We start from the raw sequence: 14794 nt of genomic DNA on the forward strand, positions 1-14794 counted from the left end.
TTATGTACACTTTAGGTACTATTATGTACACTTTAGGTACTATTATGTACTCTAGGTACTAATATGTACACTTTAGGTACTATTATGTACACTTTAGGTACTATTATGTACACTTTAGGTACTATTATGTACACTTTAGGTACTATTATGTACACTTTAGGTACTATTATGTACACTTTAGGTACTATTATGTACACTTTAGGTACTATTATGTACACTTTAGGTACTATTATGTACACTTTAGGTACTATTATGTACACTTTAGGTACTATTATGTACACTTTAGGTACTATTATGTACACTTTAGGTACTATTATGTACACTTTAGGTACTATTATGTACACTTTAGGTACTATTATGTACACTTTAGGTACAAAGGTGTGCCTTTTGAAAAGGTACCGCCCCAGTGACAACTTTTGTACCTTTTTTTCTGAGAGTGTAAATATTAAGTACTCTTTTTGAAAGTGCACCTCTTTTCGCAAGGATAAGCTAATGTTACCAGTTTAAATCCTCTTATTTCAAGCAGTTTGAAGCATTTGTCTTCTAAGCTAAAGCTTGGATGTGTAATTGAGCGTGTCTCTGTGTCTGTCAGCCGCACCGAACCGGCGTTTGGCTGCCCTGCCGTCTCCGGACCACATCCACGCTACAGCCAACAGCTCCTCGGCGGTCAGTCTGAGCTGGGGCCGCCCTGCGTTCAGTTCTGGAAAGCACGTCAGTTACTCCGTCCGCTACGGGCCCCTGAGTCCATCTGACGCCGCGACCGTGCGCTACGTCCAAATGTGAGTGCTCCTTAATCACTACAGGCTTGACGTCAACAGCAATTAATTAGCTCGAGGATTCGGGGATCATATGTGAAAAGAAAGAAAGACAGAAACGGGGCTTAACACTAGCTTTCTATATTCTTTTTCTATTTTATCTACTTGTTTTCTTTGTATGTGTGTGTGTGTGTGTGTGTGTGTGTGTGTGTGTATATATATATATATATATATATATATGTAGTATATTAAAAAGACTTTCTTATGTGAATTGCTTCTTGAAGTATGTTCATTTTTTTCTCAGATTTTCGAGATATAAACTATATAAAAGATCAAAATATTTCTGACTCCAATATATCTTGTAAACTTATGGAAGCCGGTTTCCGGTAAGTACATAGTAGTTAAGGCCACTTAATGTAAAGTGGGGCCCATATTTGTGTTCTCTTTCTTCAGCTCTGAGCAAACGGTAACAGTAACGGGTCTCCGGCCGAACACGCGTTATGAGTTTGCAGTGCGTCTTCATATGGATCAGATGTCCAGTCCCTGGAGCGCCAGCGTCTATCAGAGGACTCTACTGGAAGGTACCGGCCCACTGAGATACTATTATAGTTTTTATTCAAATTCTGATCTAATTTTTATTTATATATTTTTATTTTAACTTTTTTTTTTTAAGTTTTAATCGGTTTGTTTTGTGTTTTTGACCTTTTTATTCGTTTTGTTTTTTTAATATAATTTTATTATTCCGTTTTAGTTATTTTAATACATCAAGTTAAACTACATGAAACTTTTTTTAGCATTTAATTTTTATTTCAGTTTATTTTATGTCAAGTAAAGTAGATGCTTTTTTATGGTTTTAACTAATATTCCTGGTCCAGACTAGTATTGTTTCTCCACCAAATTAGTTGTTTACATATTGTAAAGACTGTCACCATAATTTTAGTTAAAGTTTTAGTCGTTTTGCTGCGTGTTTTGTCATTTTTATTAGTGTCTATATCATTTTTATTGATTTTTAGTTTAGTTTGAGTTATTTTAGTGCAGAAAAATAAGAAATGGAGGCAACAAGTTGAAATAAAATAAGTTTTTATATTTTATTTTATTTCAGTTAACATTTATTTTGTTCAAAGTAACATCATATGAATTCACAGTTTTAGTTATTTTAGTATAAAGTATCAAGTTAAACTAAATGGAATTAGGAAATGTTGCCTTGGCAACTATTTCAGTTCAAGTTTATTTTATTTCAAGTAAAGCATATGTTTTTGATGGTTTTAGTTTTACTTCACTCTAATAACCGTAGGTCAAACTGGCAGATTTATTTGTTGATGTTGTAAGTTTGTGAAGAGAGGGAAGACTGTGAGCGTAACCTGCTGTGAGATTGAGCCCTTGATGTTTTTCCCGGCAGCCCCGTCGTCTCCGCCGCGGTCCGTGCGAGTGAGTCTGATCGAGGACGACACGGCGCTGGTGTCCTGGAAGCAGCCGGATCAGCCGGACCTGTCCGTCACGCACTACACCGTCCTGTACGCCTCGCAGAGCTCGTGGCTCGCTGGAGAGTGGCAGGTTCTTCAGAGAGAAGGTGAGCCAGGGTTGCCATGGAATTTCTGGAATATCATGGAATTTTTAAAAGGTCTATTCCAGACATTTGAAAGTCAGGGAATTTTATATTTTTTCGTCCAAGTCATGGAATATCAGGGATAGGGTTGGGTATCGTTTGGGTTTTTTACGATACCCCAAATCGATACTTTTAAAACGGTACCGGTGCCTGAACCGATACTTAAAAAAAAATTACCCAAATAGGATGGATTGGCCATTTATTGAGCGCTATAAACACATTTAATGTCTGTTTCATTCATACTGGACGCCAGAGGGCGCCATCGCGCAGAATCTCCACATGTGCATCACAGAAGGAAACTCAGGAAATCCCTAATATGGACAAAGACAAAACAGAAGTAAACAGAAGATAGAAACGTTTTGAATGATAAAACAAAGACAATAAACACTCGACTGCGATCAGGCACAAACACGATGGCTCTTCTGGAGAAGCTGGAGTCGGGAAGCGTTTAGCTGGTGAAGATCTCGGCCTCTAACCAGGAGGGAGACGGCCCGTTCTCCAGCACCGTAGAGCTGCGGCTCACGAGCGAAACACACCTGGGAAAAAACAACCCGCGTCACGCCGAGAAAACAGGTGCACCTCACACATCAAACCTGAGAACGAGCCACGCATTGCTTTTTCTTCAAATTAAAAAAAAAATCTCACTGTCTCTCTGCCTGATATTATTTAATAATATATATAAGTATTAGGGATGTAATGATATCAAAATCTCACGACACGATAATATCGCGATATGGAGTCCACGATACGATATTTATCGCGATATTTAAAAAAATTACAAATGAAGAATTGGGGAAAAAAATTCAATTTTGTACATTTTACAGTTTAATTATTCTATCTAATGCACTTTGAGAGCTCAAAATTAAGAGCTGCAACCCATGTTTCTTAACTAAGAAAACTTAAGTCAGAAAAAAGTCAGTGAATTGAACTTTAAAGGGGACTCAAGTCCCCTTTTTTTAGTTGTGATATACTCTGTCTCAGTCTAAATTACACTCACACTGCTGTTTTAGGAAGCCAAACTAATTAGAATATAATATAATAATAACAACAATGACAGTAATAGCCATATACTGTAAAACAGTTGCACTGTAAAATAAATGAAAAATGAATATTTCATAGGTATATTATTTTAGTTTTACACTACAGTAGGGAAATGACAATACTTCTTTCCTAATTTCTACACTTGAAAGAGATATTGTGAATTTGGACTGCATTTAAACCACTAGCTGTCAGCGATTCATATACTGCACTTTAAGCTTTTATTTTGACAGAAAACTCCAGCTTCAGTGAAAACATGCTTACAAAAACACGTCTCACTACAAATCTAGCGAAACACTGTAATCATCTGCTACTAAAAATAAAGCCTAACTAAACTAAAGGAGTTGACTGCATTCATTCAGTGTGAACGAGTCGTTCTGAGACGCGGAAAACACAGGATCACGAGCTGATTGTCTGAACGAAGTGTGCACTTCGCTTTAAACACGCAGCGCAAACAGACTTGATGAAGAGATTAAGTCATATTGTGCTTTCGAGTTCGTTTGACAGACACTGTGCCAAAGCATAATGCCCCAAAACACAACTCTAAAGACCTCTTATGTTAGAATAAGACATTTAAATATATTTTTAAAACGACACTTTTTGCTCGGAAGACCTATCGTTTCATATCCTCATGTGACCGCGATAATATCAAAACAGTTTTGCTATCGCGATACCACGATATTAATAATATCGTTACATCCCTAATAAGTATAATTATATAACAAAATACTTTATAAAATAAAATATAATTTCAATTATTTACCATTTCTGCAGCGTTTATAGACGGCCTGTACCACATGGATGAGAAGCCCATGACCGGCGTCATCGTTGGCGTGTGTATCGCTCTGTCCTGCATCTTCCTCTGCATCTTCATCCTCCTCACCAAGAGCACAACACAGTGAGGCTTCAGCATCATCATCACTCTGTGTTTGCAGAAACATAGACAACTAAACTAGATGGAAAATAAACGAGGCTGATGTCGTTGACTTGTAGCCACAATCTAAATCGATGTTTTCTCTCAGCAGGAACTCAGCTTCCTCAAAGATGATTGGACAGGTTAGGAATGATGTCATGCGCAGTGCTGCGTCATCAGCCAATCAGCAGCAGGCGGAGAACGCAGAGGTTCTGCTGCCGATGACGAGGACGCACTTCATTGATGCCAAAGTAAGAGTCTGTTTATTATTATATTATTTAGCAACGTGCAATGAAATGACGTGCAAAGATTAGGCATAAATTACTATTTTAATATTTAAAAAAATATATTCTTTTATTTTATTATTATTTTTATTTTTTACAAAATTAGGTTTAAAATACATTCTATTTGTTTTCAGGGAGGAACAAATTTAATGATAAACCATGCTGGACCAATAATGAGCGACGCTCAGAGCAAACGGAAAAAGTGGAGCATGCTTAATAATAATCAGAAGTCTAATGGAAATAAAAGCAAGGTGAGTAACAGAGATAAATGCTTTTAGCAATTGTTTTAATTCTGTGTATCTTTATCAAAGTCAAATTTGCATTACGAGTCAACATGAAACGCTTAGCTTTTTTATTTTTTCAGTTTTCATTTGAATTTGTTTAATTTGTTGTGTGCTTTTTTCAATTTAATTTAATTTAATTTTTTATTATTTTAAATATTACTATTTAGGTTTAATTTATTTTATTTCAGTTTTAGTTCCATTTTAGTTTTTATTTATTTCCTAAATAAATAAAAATAAAATAATATGTATATATTTATAAGTTATAAATAATAATTATAAATAATATTTATAATTTAATTTATTTCACCTCTATTGTAACAAAAATGTTGTGTTATTTAAGAATCACTGAGATTCTATTATAGTTTTCACTTATAGTCCTCATTTTAAAGATTTTAGTTTAAAGATTTAGTAATTTTGTTGGGAGTTTTTTTTCCCTATATATAATTTTATTCGTTTTATTTCCAGTTTTAACTTTTATTTTATTTGTAACATTTTAGTAATTTTGTTGTGTGTTCGTCATATTGATTCATTTTTGTTTTTTCTTTAACGTGTCTATAAGTTTTTATTCATTTTTATTACCAGTTTTAATTTTAATTTTAGTTAAAGTTCGAGTATTTTCGTCATATTTATTGGTTTCCGTTTCATTTAAATGTCTATGTGATTTTTATTAATTTAAATTTTTTGTTATTTTAGTACTAACTAAAGTTAAACTAAATAAAAATGAGCTAAAATTAAATAAGTTTAAGTTTTTTGTGTTTGATTTTATTTCAGTGAACGTTTATTTTATTTCGAGAAAGTTTTTTTTTTTTCGTTTTAGTAAACGAGAACAACCCTGATATGAAATCACTGTCTTATTATTAGTGCTGCCAAACGATTAATCGCGATTAATCACATCCAAAATAAACGTTTTTGTTTACATAATATATGTGTGTGTACTTATGTATATACAAATACACACACGTGCATGTATATATGTAAGAAAAATATGTTAAGTTTATACATTTAAAATATTAATATATAATATCAATTATATGAATATAAATAAATACATGGAAATATTTTCAAAATATATACTGTATGTGTGTGTATTTATATATACATAATAAATACACACAGTACACACACATATATTATGTAAACAAAAACTTGTATTTTGGATGCGATTAATCGCGATTAATCGTTTGACAGCACTACTAATCGTTTTAATATTTTGTCAGGTTTTGCTGACCATGAGCTCTGATGTTTGTATTGGACAGATCGAGGATCCCGCTGGTCTTTACGAAGTGGGGAAGACGGTTCTGCGTTACGAAGACGAGCAGTCGCGAGCCTATTGTCCTCTCGGGGAGTCGGAGAGTTCGCAGACCAGCGGCGCAGACTCGGGAAACTTCTCTCACGATGTGTCGGAAACCGCCGATCCTAACAGATCCTCGTACAAATCCAACGACGGCGAGCCGTTTTCGAACGAATGCATCGCGAGCGTCTGCGCGCAAATTCCAGGCGAAACGCCACCGAAATCTCCCTCCCACCTTCAGTTCGCAGCGCTTTAACGGGCCTGTCAGTCAAGCCAGTGGGCGTGGCCTGTCAGTCATGCAAGTGGGCGTGGCCTGTCAGTCAAGCCAGTGGGCGTGGCCTGTGATTCCAGGGCCTATAAATACAGTTTGCAGCCTTTCCTCAGGATCAGATCAGCGATCTGGATGTTTGCGCCAAAAATCTCAACGGTTTGAGAGTTTGAATAGCTTTACGAAGTCACAGATGCTCTGTTGGTTTTGACAAACTTGCACAGCCTTTCCTAATAACTTTCCCTTCCCGGCCGGACCTGCTCCGTGAAACTCACAACGTCCCAAAGATGAAGGTCCCGGAGCGGTTTAAACCCGTTCATGAACCGTTTCAGATGAATGTGTTTCCTATCAGCGCCGATGAATGTTTTGAAGAACGCCTGATGTGCTTTATACAGACGGACGAGCGTTTTCTGTTTGTTTTTGATCGTGACAGAGACGGAGTTTTGTTCTGCTGTCTCTCTACCTCATATTTCTGATGACGCTCGTCCTCAATCTCAATCTCTTTTATTGTTTTGATATGAACACTGAACGCGTTTGACGTATATAATCCAAAGAGTCCAAGCGTCTAATGAAAATGGGTGACACTTTACATCAAGGTTTCATTTGGTAACTAAATTAGTTAACATGAACTGACAATGAACAATAATTCAACAGCATTTATTAATCTTAATTAATGTTATTCTCAACATTTACTTTTGGGTTTTAAATTAAACGTTGTATAGCATTAGTTAATGAACTTTGAACTAACACGAACAAACTACGTTAAAAAACAATTCTCAAATAATTACTGAAATTATATTTTCTTGTAGCTTTTTAAATCTCAGTGTAAACGTGTTTGATTCACTTCTTCATTCTTGTGTTGTACTACCTCCGCTTGCTGCTTATTTGTGATGTTGCGCACGGTTTGCGTTTTGATTCTTACGTGGAGGATTCAGTTCTGATTCGTTTTGGTTGCGCTTATAATTTGACTCTTGCTTCTTAAAGGAAAAAATGAGCATTTGCTGAAAATGCGCTCACCCTCAGGCCATCTGAGATGAGTTTGTTTCTTCATCAGATTTGGAGAAATGTAGCATTATCACAATAATCCACTCCAGTCCATCAGTTAACATCTGGAGAAGACAAAAGCTGAAACAAATCCAGCATTAAGACGTTTATAACTAAAATACGAGTCTATGATAACACTTCCTCCAGTGAAAAAGTGGTCTGAATCAGGAGAGAAATCTGCACAGTCCAAAACAGCTCTAAACAAATCTGTGGCTGGATTTTAATGATTATTATGGATTATGGACTCGCACTTTAGATGTAAGCGACAATTAGAAGTTAAAAACGACTTAATACTGAATTTGTTTCAGCTTTAGTCTTCTCCAGATGTTAACTGATGGACTGGAGTGGATTATTGTGATGTTTTTATCAGCTGTTTGGACTCTCATTCTGACGGAGTGATGCAATGCTACATTCCTCCAAATCTGTTCCAAAGAACAAACAAACTCATCCACATCTTGGATTTTTGAGGGATGAGGGATGCTTTCTGTGTCTTGTTTTTGTAAGGAAGGTGAATAAGTGAAAAAAATAACCCAAAGAATAAAAATAAAATAGCTTTATAAGATGTCGACGGATCGTTTTGCAATATATTAGATCCAAAGAGTGAAATGAGAAATTATACAACGATGCCAAAATGCTGTAACCTCCAAAGATAGATGTTATATATTTCTGTATATTTGAAAAGTGCATTTCTTCAGGTTCATTGGTGTAGCAGGCATATGATATGCTCTGGAAAGAAGGATTATTAATAAAATGTAAGTCTTTGGGAATTGGTGGTAGAATATATAATTGGTTTCAGGACTTTTTATTTGATAGAAAAATACAAGTGAAAGTAGGTGAAGAATACTCCAGGGTGTATACAGTGGAGATTTATTGAATTATGTTTTAGAAATTTAATGTCATTATTTTTTTTTTTCCCCTCCTCGCATTATGTCAATCCCATAAACGCGTATTCTGTTCCACACTCCAGTCCAGTCGGTGGCGGCAATGCACCTACAAGTTAGTTTGCCAACCGCCAATAAACACCAAAGAAGAAGAAGAAGAAGAAGACTCTCCGCGCCGCTCGGTGGCGGCAAAGCCTGTGGTCTGCGTGATGACGTCATGCGGCGGAAGCGGAAACGGGTGTTCTCTTTTCCGCCTGTGTTCGCAGCGCAGCGGCACATGTGCGAGTGAAACCATAATAATTGATCAAAATGCGCATCGAGAAGTGTTATTTCTGCTCGGCTCCGGTTTATCCGGGACACGGAATGATGTTTGTGCGGAACGACTGTAAGGTAAAGACTCGACCGGCGGCATGATGTCAGTCTGCGTGTTTATACCCGAGTCTGCCGCTTAAAACCCTGCTTTGAACATTAGCATTGCGTGTTGTTTATTAATAATGAGTGAAATGGAGCTGTTTTTGAATGAGTCCCATATTCGTGTGTGTCCTTTTTACTTAGAATAGTAACGTTAGCATAGTAAATCTCGACAGAAACGAGGGGATTCCACGACGCATATAACGTGACTTTACCGTGTTTCTGTTACATGTTAAAAAGCTATATGATACTAGCAAAGTGCATTACAAAGTACAGTCATTTTTTTTAAATTACTAAATTATTTATTCCAATTGATGATAGAGGAAAAAAAGAAAATGACAATTTGTTTAAAAAAAAAATGGTTAGAAATAAAAATACACACACACAAATATATATATCTCAAAGTGTGTATATAAAATATATAATTTAATAAAAACATGTTACATGTAAAAAACAAACAAACAAATAACCAAAAAAATAAACAACATAAAATCTAAATAAATGTTAAAAGAATGGTATTACCATGCTATATTCCTAAAGAAGTATGGTAAAAATCATCTTAGGTGCGAAATATGTGTTATATATATGGTATCATCATCATATGTCCAAAAAAATAAAACATGTTAGTAGTATTATGGTAGTTTTGTCATATTCTCAGTTCGTGTGGGCATATATCAGTGTGAATCCTGACAGGTGTGTGTGTGTTTTGAAGGTTTTCAGGTTCTGCCGGTCTAAATGCCACAAAAACTTCAAGAAGAAGCGAAACCCAAGAAAGACCAGATGGACCAAAGCGTTCAGGAAGTCAGCGGGCAAAGAGCTGACGCTGGTGAGAGACGCGAGCCACACACACACACACACACACACTGATTCAGCTGTTCATTCATCAAATAAAATACTGCTTGTGTTTGTCAGGATAACTCACTGGAGTTTGAGAAGCGCAGAAATATTCCTGTCAAATACAACAGAGAGCTCTGGAGTAAGACCGGTGAGTCTCTCTCTCTCTCGCTCTCTCACTCATTAATGTGTGATGAATTCATTAAAAACGACTCTGGCTGCTGTGCTTGTGTTGAACAGTGGAGGCGATGAAGAAGGTTGAATCCATCAAAAACAAACGGCAGGCGCGCTTTATCCTGAACAGGTGAGTTTGATGGAGTTTAGCAGCTCATCTTTCTGCTAATTATATATTTTTTTTAGTATATTTTAGTACATCACCTACATGTAAATGAGAGATGTTGCCTTGGCAACTAGTTTAATAAAAATAAATTTTTTGAATTAAGATAAGTACTTTTAATATTTTATTAAGTTTGTAAAAAAAAAAGTTTTATGCTAAATATGAGTTTTAAAAAAAATTATTCTTATTTTTTGTCAAATTTTCCACTTGAATTTTAACTTAAGATTTTTAGTATTTATTTTTGTCTTTTGTCATTAATTCGTTTTTTTTTTTTTTTTAAATGTCCATATAATTTTTATTATTGTTTTCATTTTTATTTGTAGTTTATTTTAGTGCATTAAACTGAATGAAAATGAGAAATGTTGCCTTGGTAACTAGCTGAAATAGATTTGTGTTTTTGTATATTTTATTTCATTAAAGTTTAAGAAAGAAAAATATTTTTATGTAGTTTTTAAATTAGTTTTTATTTTTCTGTTTTAATTTTAATTAGTTAAGGTGTCTGTGCGTTTTTGTCATTTTTTTTTTTTTATGTCGTTTTTATTTCGCTACATCAAATAAAACAAACATATATTAGGATTTTTAAAAAATATTTAGAATCTATGTATTTTATGTTTCCATTTTAATTCCATTCTAATTCTAGTTTTATTTTTTTTTTTTAGTTACAGTGCCCATCATTTACATGAACCTTTCCATATTTCCTCAGGTTGAAGAGTGGCAAAGAGCTGGAGAAGGCGGCAGCTATCAGTGAAGTCAAGAAGAACATTCACCTCATCAGAGCTCCACACGCAGGTAAACCTCGCTGCTCAGACGTAACGTCACCCAAACCCGTCCCAGAATTCCCTGTTCTCACGTCTGACGTCTCTCTTCAGGTCAAGCCAAACAGCTGGAGGACAAGATGGTCCAGAAGCTGGCAGAGGACGTGGAGATGGACGAGTGACGCGAAGAAAACGCTGCTCAGTTAGACTTTCACAATGTTTCTGCTTTAACATGTTGAGAATTGAAGATGTGGCCACTCCTGATCTGCATAAACATGAATATTGATCAGAATCCAGCGTGTCGACAGGCCTGAGTCAGCAGTTTCTCCAGGATTAATCCACTTTAAAACTTCCTTCCTGTCGCTCTAGCGGCTGAATATTATTTTGGGTATATTAAGTGTTGTGATAACTATCCATCCACCTCATTATGTACATGAACTTTATTGACTTTGAGCAAAATACAATCCTAATAAAAAAACGTTTGTGATCATTTTGAAAAAGTGATATTTTTCACGTTTCTAAAGGAGTAGCTGCCACCAATATGCTTTGAAATGTGAAAAATATCCATAATTTTGTCTTAAAACATTAAATGATAGCAAATAAAAACATTAACCAAAAAATGTAAATAGTGCTTGTGTGTTTTATTACATGCATTGTTTATTAATCGTGTCGACAGGCCTGAGTCAGCAGTTTCTCCAGGATTAATCCACTTTAAAACTTCCTTCCTGTCGCTCTAGCGGCTGAATATTATTTTGGGTATATTAAGTGTTGTGATAATTATCCATCCACCTCATTATGTACATGAACTTTATTGACTTTGAGCAAAATACAATCCTAATAAAAAAACGTTTGTGATCATTTTGAAAAAGTGATATTTTTCACGTTTCTAAAGGAGTAGCTGCCACCAATATGCTTTGAAATGTGAAAAATATCCATAATTTTGTCTTAAAACATTAAATGATAGCAAATAAAAACATTAACCAAAAAATGTAAATAGTGCTTGTGTGTTTTATTACATGCATTGTTTATTAATGTAGAGTTTTGTTAATATATTAATACACGTTTTACAACATTTTTAACTTAAATTGCATGCATTATTTTAAAATATATGCAATTTTAGTTACCAAATTAGATATCTTTTTTTTGTAAATTTAGCATTTTGTTGAGAAGATAAAACATAGTACACGCATAAATATTTAACAAAAAATATACATATTAAAAAAAATTATATTATGCATTTATACAGTTTTAGTAACATAGTCCAAAACAAATGCAACTGTAATTCACAAAATAACTAAAATACAAATAAGACAATCACACGTTATAAAATGGTTCTTATTTAATGGTTCCAGTTAATGAATGCATAATGTCAGCATGTAGAAATGAAATGAGTTATATATATTCATTTTGACACCTGAGGGGAAGCAAAACTGGCTCTGAAAACCAAAACCTGATTTTAGACTAAAACAGAAATTAAAACGAAACATGTGACACTTAAGAAAATCTTAAACTGCTTCTTTTTTTTTTAAATATTGTGCCATAATTTACAGACGGCTTTGTCAGTGAACTCAGAAAGTAATGTAAACATTGCACTAGAAAACACATTGCACCGCTGCATATTCAATACTTTGAGATCCTCAGTAAAAAGAAATATTAGATGAAATTGATATGAACCGTTATGGATGGCTGCATTATTCGTGTGCATAAAAAACAAAATGTTTTAATTGTAAGGCACTATACAGTATATATACATACAGTCAATCCAAAAATTATCCAGACACTTTCAACATATCACAGTTTAGAAGATTTTTCACGTTTCTAAAGGAGTAGCTGCCACCAATATGCTTTGAAATGTGAAAAATATCCATAATTTTGTCTTAAAACATTAAATGATAGCAAATAAAAACATTAACCAAAAAATGTAAATATAGTGCTTGTGTGTTTTATTTTATTACATTGCGTTTATTAATGTAGGGTTTTGTTAATATATTAATACACGTTTTACAACATTTTTAACTTAAATTGCATGCATTATTTTAAAATATATGCAATTTTAGTTACCAAATTAGATATCTTTTTTTTGTAAATTTAGCATTTTGTTGAGAAGATAAAACATAGTACACGCATAAATATTTAACAAAAAATATACATATTAAAAAAAATTATATTATGCATTTATACAGTTTTAGTAACATAGTCCAAAACAAATGCAACTGTAATTCACAAAATAACTAAAATACAAATAAGACAATCACACGTTATAAAATGGTTCTTATTTAATGGTTCCAGTTAATGAATGCATAATGTCAGCATGTAGAAATGAAATGAGTTATATATATTCATTTTGACACCTGAGGGGAAGCAAAACTGGCTCTGAAAACCAAAACCTGATTTTAGACTAAAACAGAAATTAAAACGAAACATGTGACACTTAAGAAAATCTTAAACTGCTTCTTTTTTTTTTAAATATTGTGCCATAATTTACAGACGGCTTTGTCAGTGAACTCAGAAAGTAATGTAAACATTGCACTAGAAAACACATTGCACCGCTGCATATTCAATACTTTGAGATCCTCAGTAAAAAGAAATATTAGATGAAATTGATATGAACCGTTATGGATGGCTGCATTATTCGTGTGCATAAAAAACAAAATGTTTTAATTGTAAGGCACTATACAGTATATATACATACAGTCAATCCAAAAATTATCCAGACACTTTCAACATATCACAGTTTATTCACTACAGTTTAGAAAATGGTAATAAAATATGAGAAGCACGCAGAGTTAAACTGTCAGAACAAATTCATCTTGATAATGTCAGATAACTTTGATAGAAAGGTATGGAATGAATTCGGTTGAATAGCTGTCAGCTGTTAAATTTAAGCACACGATTAGATAAAACCAATTTAGCTCAACTAAACTCACTAGTAAAAAAATATCAGGTGTCTGAATAATGTTTGGTTTGATCGTACATATAAAATGTTTCTGAATCCTTCAGTTCAGTGCAATTTGATAATTCCTTTACACACACACAGGAGCAGTATTAGTTTCCCTGGAGCTGCAGCTGTGCCGGCGTCACGGGGCGATCGTGTGCTTCTTCACGAGCTCCTGGCTGGGTCTCCAGACTCTGTAGAGCTCCTGCAGCATCCGGACGTCTTCGGAGGCGTCGTGAGCGCCGTACGACTCCTGCAGGAAGCGCTGGACCAGGAACTGCTGCGAGTATCTGGGCAGCTGGAACATCTCCCGGCTCAGCGGCAGCGTGTCGACGCATCCGGACACCACGCCCTCAAACTCCTCCAGCAGGTCAAACTGGGCCAGCACGCGGGTCAGGACGGGCCAGTCGAAGCGCCTGCTGTTGTGTCCCACCAGAAAGGGCCTGCGGAAGGTCTTGAGGAAGCAGATGAAGTCGCTCAGAGCCCGTCTGTGAGGGACGGTGGGCACGGGGCGGTGTCTGAAGAGCAGATGGGGGCCGTCTACAGTCAGACTCGTGACTCGAGACGCCCCGTCAGTCATCGAGCAGCGCGGCAGCAGATACACGTTAAACACCCGGTCCCCGCTGACGGCCGACAGCTGCACGATATCACACGCAGACGTGTCTGAGCGGAGACAAGAACACATCTACTGTATTTACTGTGCATGAGGTTTATACTTAAGAGTTGGGGTTTTTTGGTGACCATATTTTTAAATATATATACAATATTTTACTGTAGAATTACGTGCATTGTGTTTTAAAAAAAATATATATTTTTTTTACTTATAGTATCCACTATCCAATGAATTTTTTAATGCAGCATTTTGTTAAAAAACTATATTATGCATATTAAAATACAGTTAACAATTTAAATTCTTTAATGTAGAATTTTTGGTGACTTTTTAGAAAATAAGATATTTATAGTGGGGGGGGGACAAAAGTATTTCTGAAGTTTTTAAATGTACATGAGGTTTATACTTGGTTGTTTTTTTTTTGTGACCATATTTTTAAATATATATATATAAAATATGTGACCCTGGACCACAAAACCAGTCATAAGGGTCAATTTTTTGAAATTGAGATTTATGTATCATCTGAAAGCTGAATAAATAAGCTTTCC

At 35.0% G+C, this 14794-nt stretch overlaps 3 protein-coding genes across 3 annotated transcripts in view; 2 read left to right on the plus strand and 1 right to left on the minus strand.

Annotated features, from left to right (window-relative positions):
• Positions 1 to 6427, plus strand: part of prtgb (protogenin homolog b (Gallus gallus)) — a 31726-nt gene extending 25299 nt beyond the window's left edge. The window contains 8 exon segments of the mRNA XM_016515721.1: positions 593 to 779; positions 1209 to 1336; positions 2155 to 2325; positions 2764 to 2934; positions 4174 to 4297; positions 4425 to 4563; positions 4731 to 4847; positions 6137 to 6427. Coding sequence (XP_016371207.1) covers positions 593 to 779; positions 1209 to 1336; positions 2155 to 2325; positions 2764 to 2934; positions 4174 to 4297; positions 4425 to 4563; positions 4731 to 4847; positions 6137 to 6427 — 1328 coding nt within the window.
• Positions 6428 to 8585: 2158 nt separating this feature from the next.
• rsl24d1 (ribosomal L24 domain containing 1) lies at positions 8586 to 11282 on the plus strand. The gene is made up of 6 exons (XM_016515735.1): positions 8586 to 8754; positions 9488 to 9601; positions 9688 to 9760; positions 9850 to 9913; positions 10650 to 10735; positions 10816 to 11282. Exons 1-6 carry the CDS (start codon positions 8674 to 8676, stop codon positions 10881 to 10883), a joined length of 486 nt encoding a protein of 161 aa, XP_016371221.1. The 5' UTR covers positions 8586 to 8673; the 3' UTR covers positions 10884 to 11282.
• Positions 11283 to 13583: 2301 nt separating this feature from the next.
• plex9.1 (PML-like exon 9.1) overlaps positions 13584 to 14794 on the minus strand; it is a 6459-nt gene continuing 5248 nt past the window's right edge. The window contains exon 3 of the mRNA XM_016515724.1: positions 13584 to 14299. Within this exon, the coding sequence (XP_016371210.1) occupies positions 13779 to 14299 (521 nt within the window). The 3' untranslated portion in view covers positions 13584 to 13778. The remainder of the gene's footprint in view (positions 14300 to 14794) is intronic.

Source organism: Sinocyclocheilus rhinocerous, unplaced genomic scaffold (genome assembly GCF_001515625.1).
Source record: "Sinocyclocheilus rhinocerous isolate Xijiao unplaced genomic scaffold, SAMN03320098_v1.1 scaffold116, whole genome shotgun sequence".
In the NCBI taxonomy this organism is placed as follows: domain Eukaryota; kingdom Metazoa; phylum Chordata; class Actinopteri; order Cypriniformes; family Cyprinidae; genus Sinocyclocheilus; species Sinocyclocheilus rhinocerous.

Excerpts from the sequence above, each read along its gene's own strand:
- rsl24d1 (XM_016515735.1), top strand. The coding sequence starts at position 8,674 with ATGCGCATCGAGAAGTGTTATTTCTGCTCGGCTCCGGTTTATCCGGGA. Across the intron at positions 9,602-9,687 it reads CGGGCAAAGAGCTGACGCTG|GATAACTCACTGGAGTTTGA; the intron begins GTGAGAGACGCG and ends TGTGTTTGTCAG. Across the intron at positions 10,736-10,815 it reads CATCAGAGCTCCACACGCAG|GTCAAGCCAAACAGCTGGAG; the intron begins GTAAACCTCGCT and ends GTCTCTCTTCAG.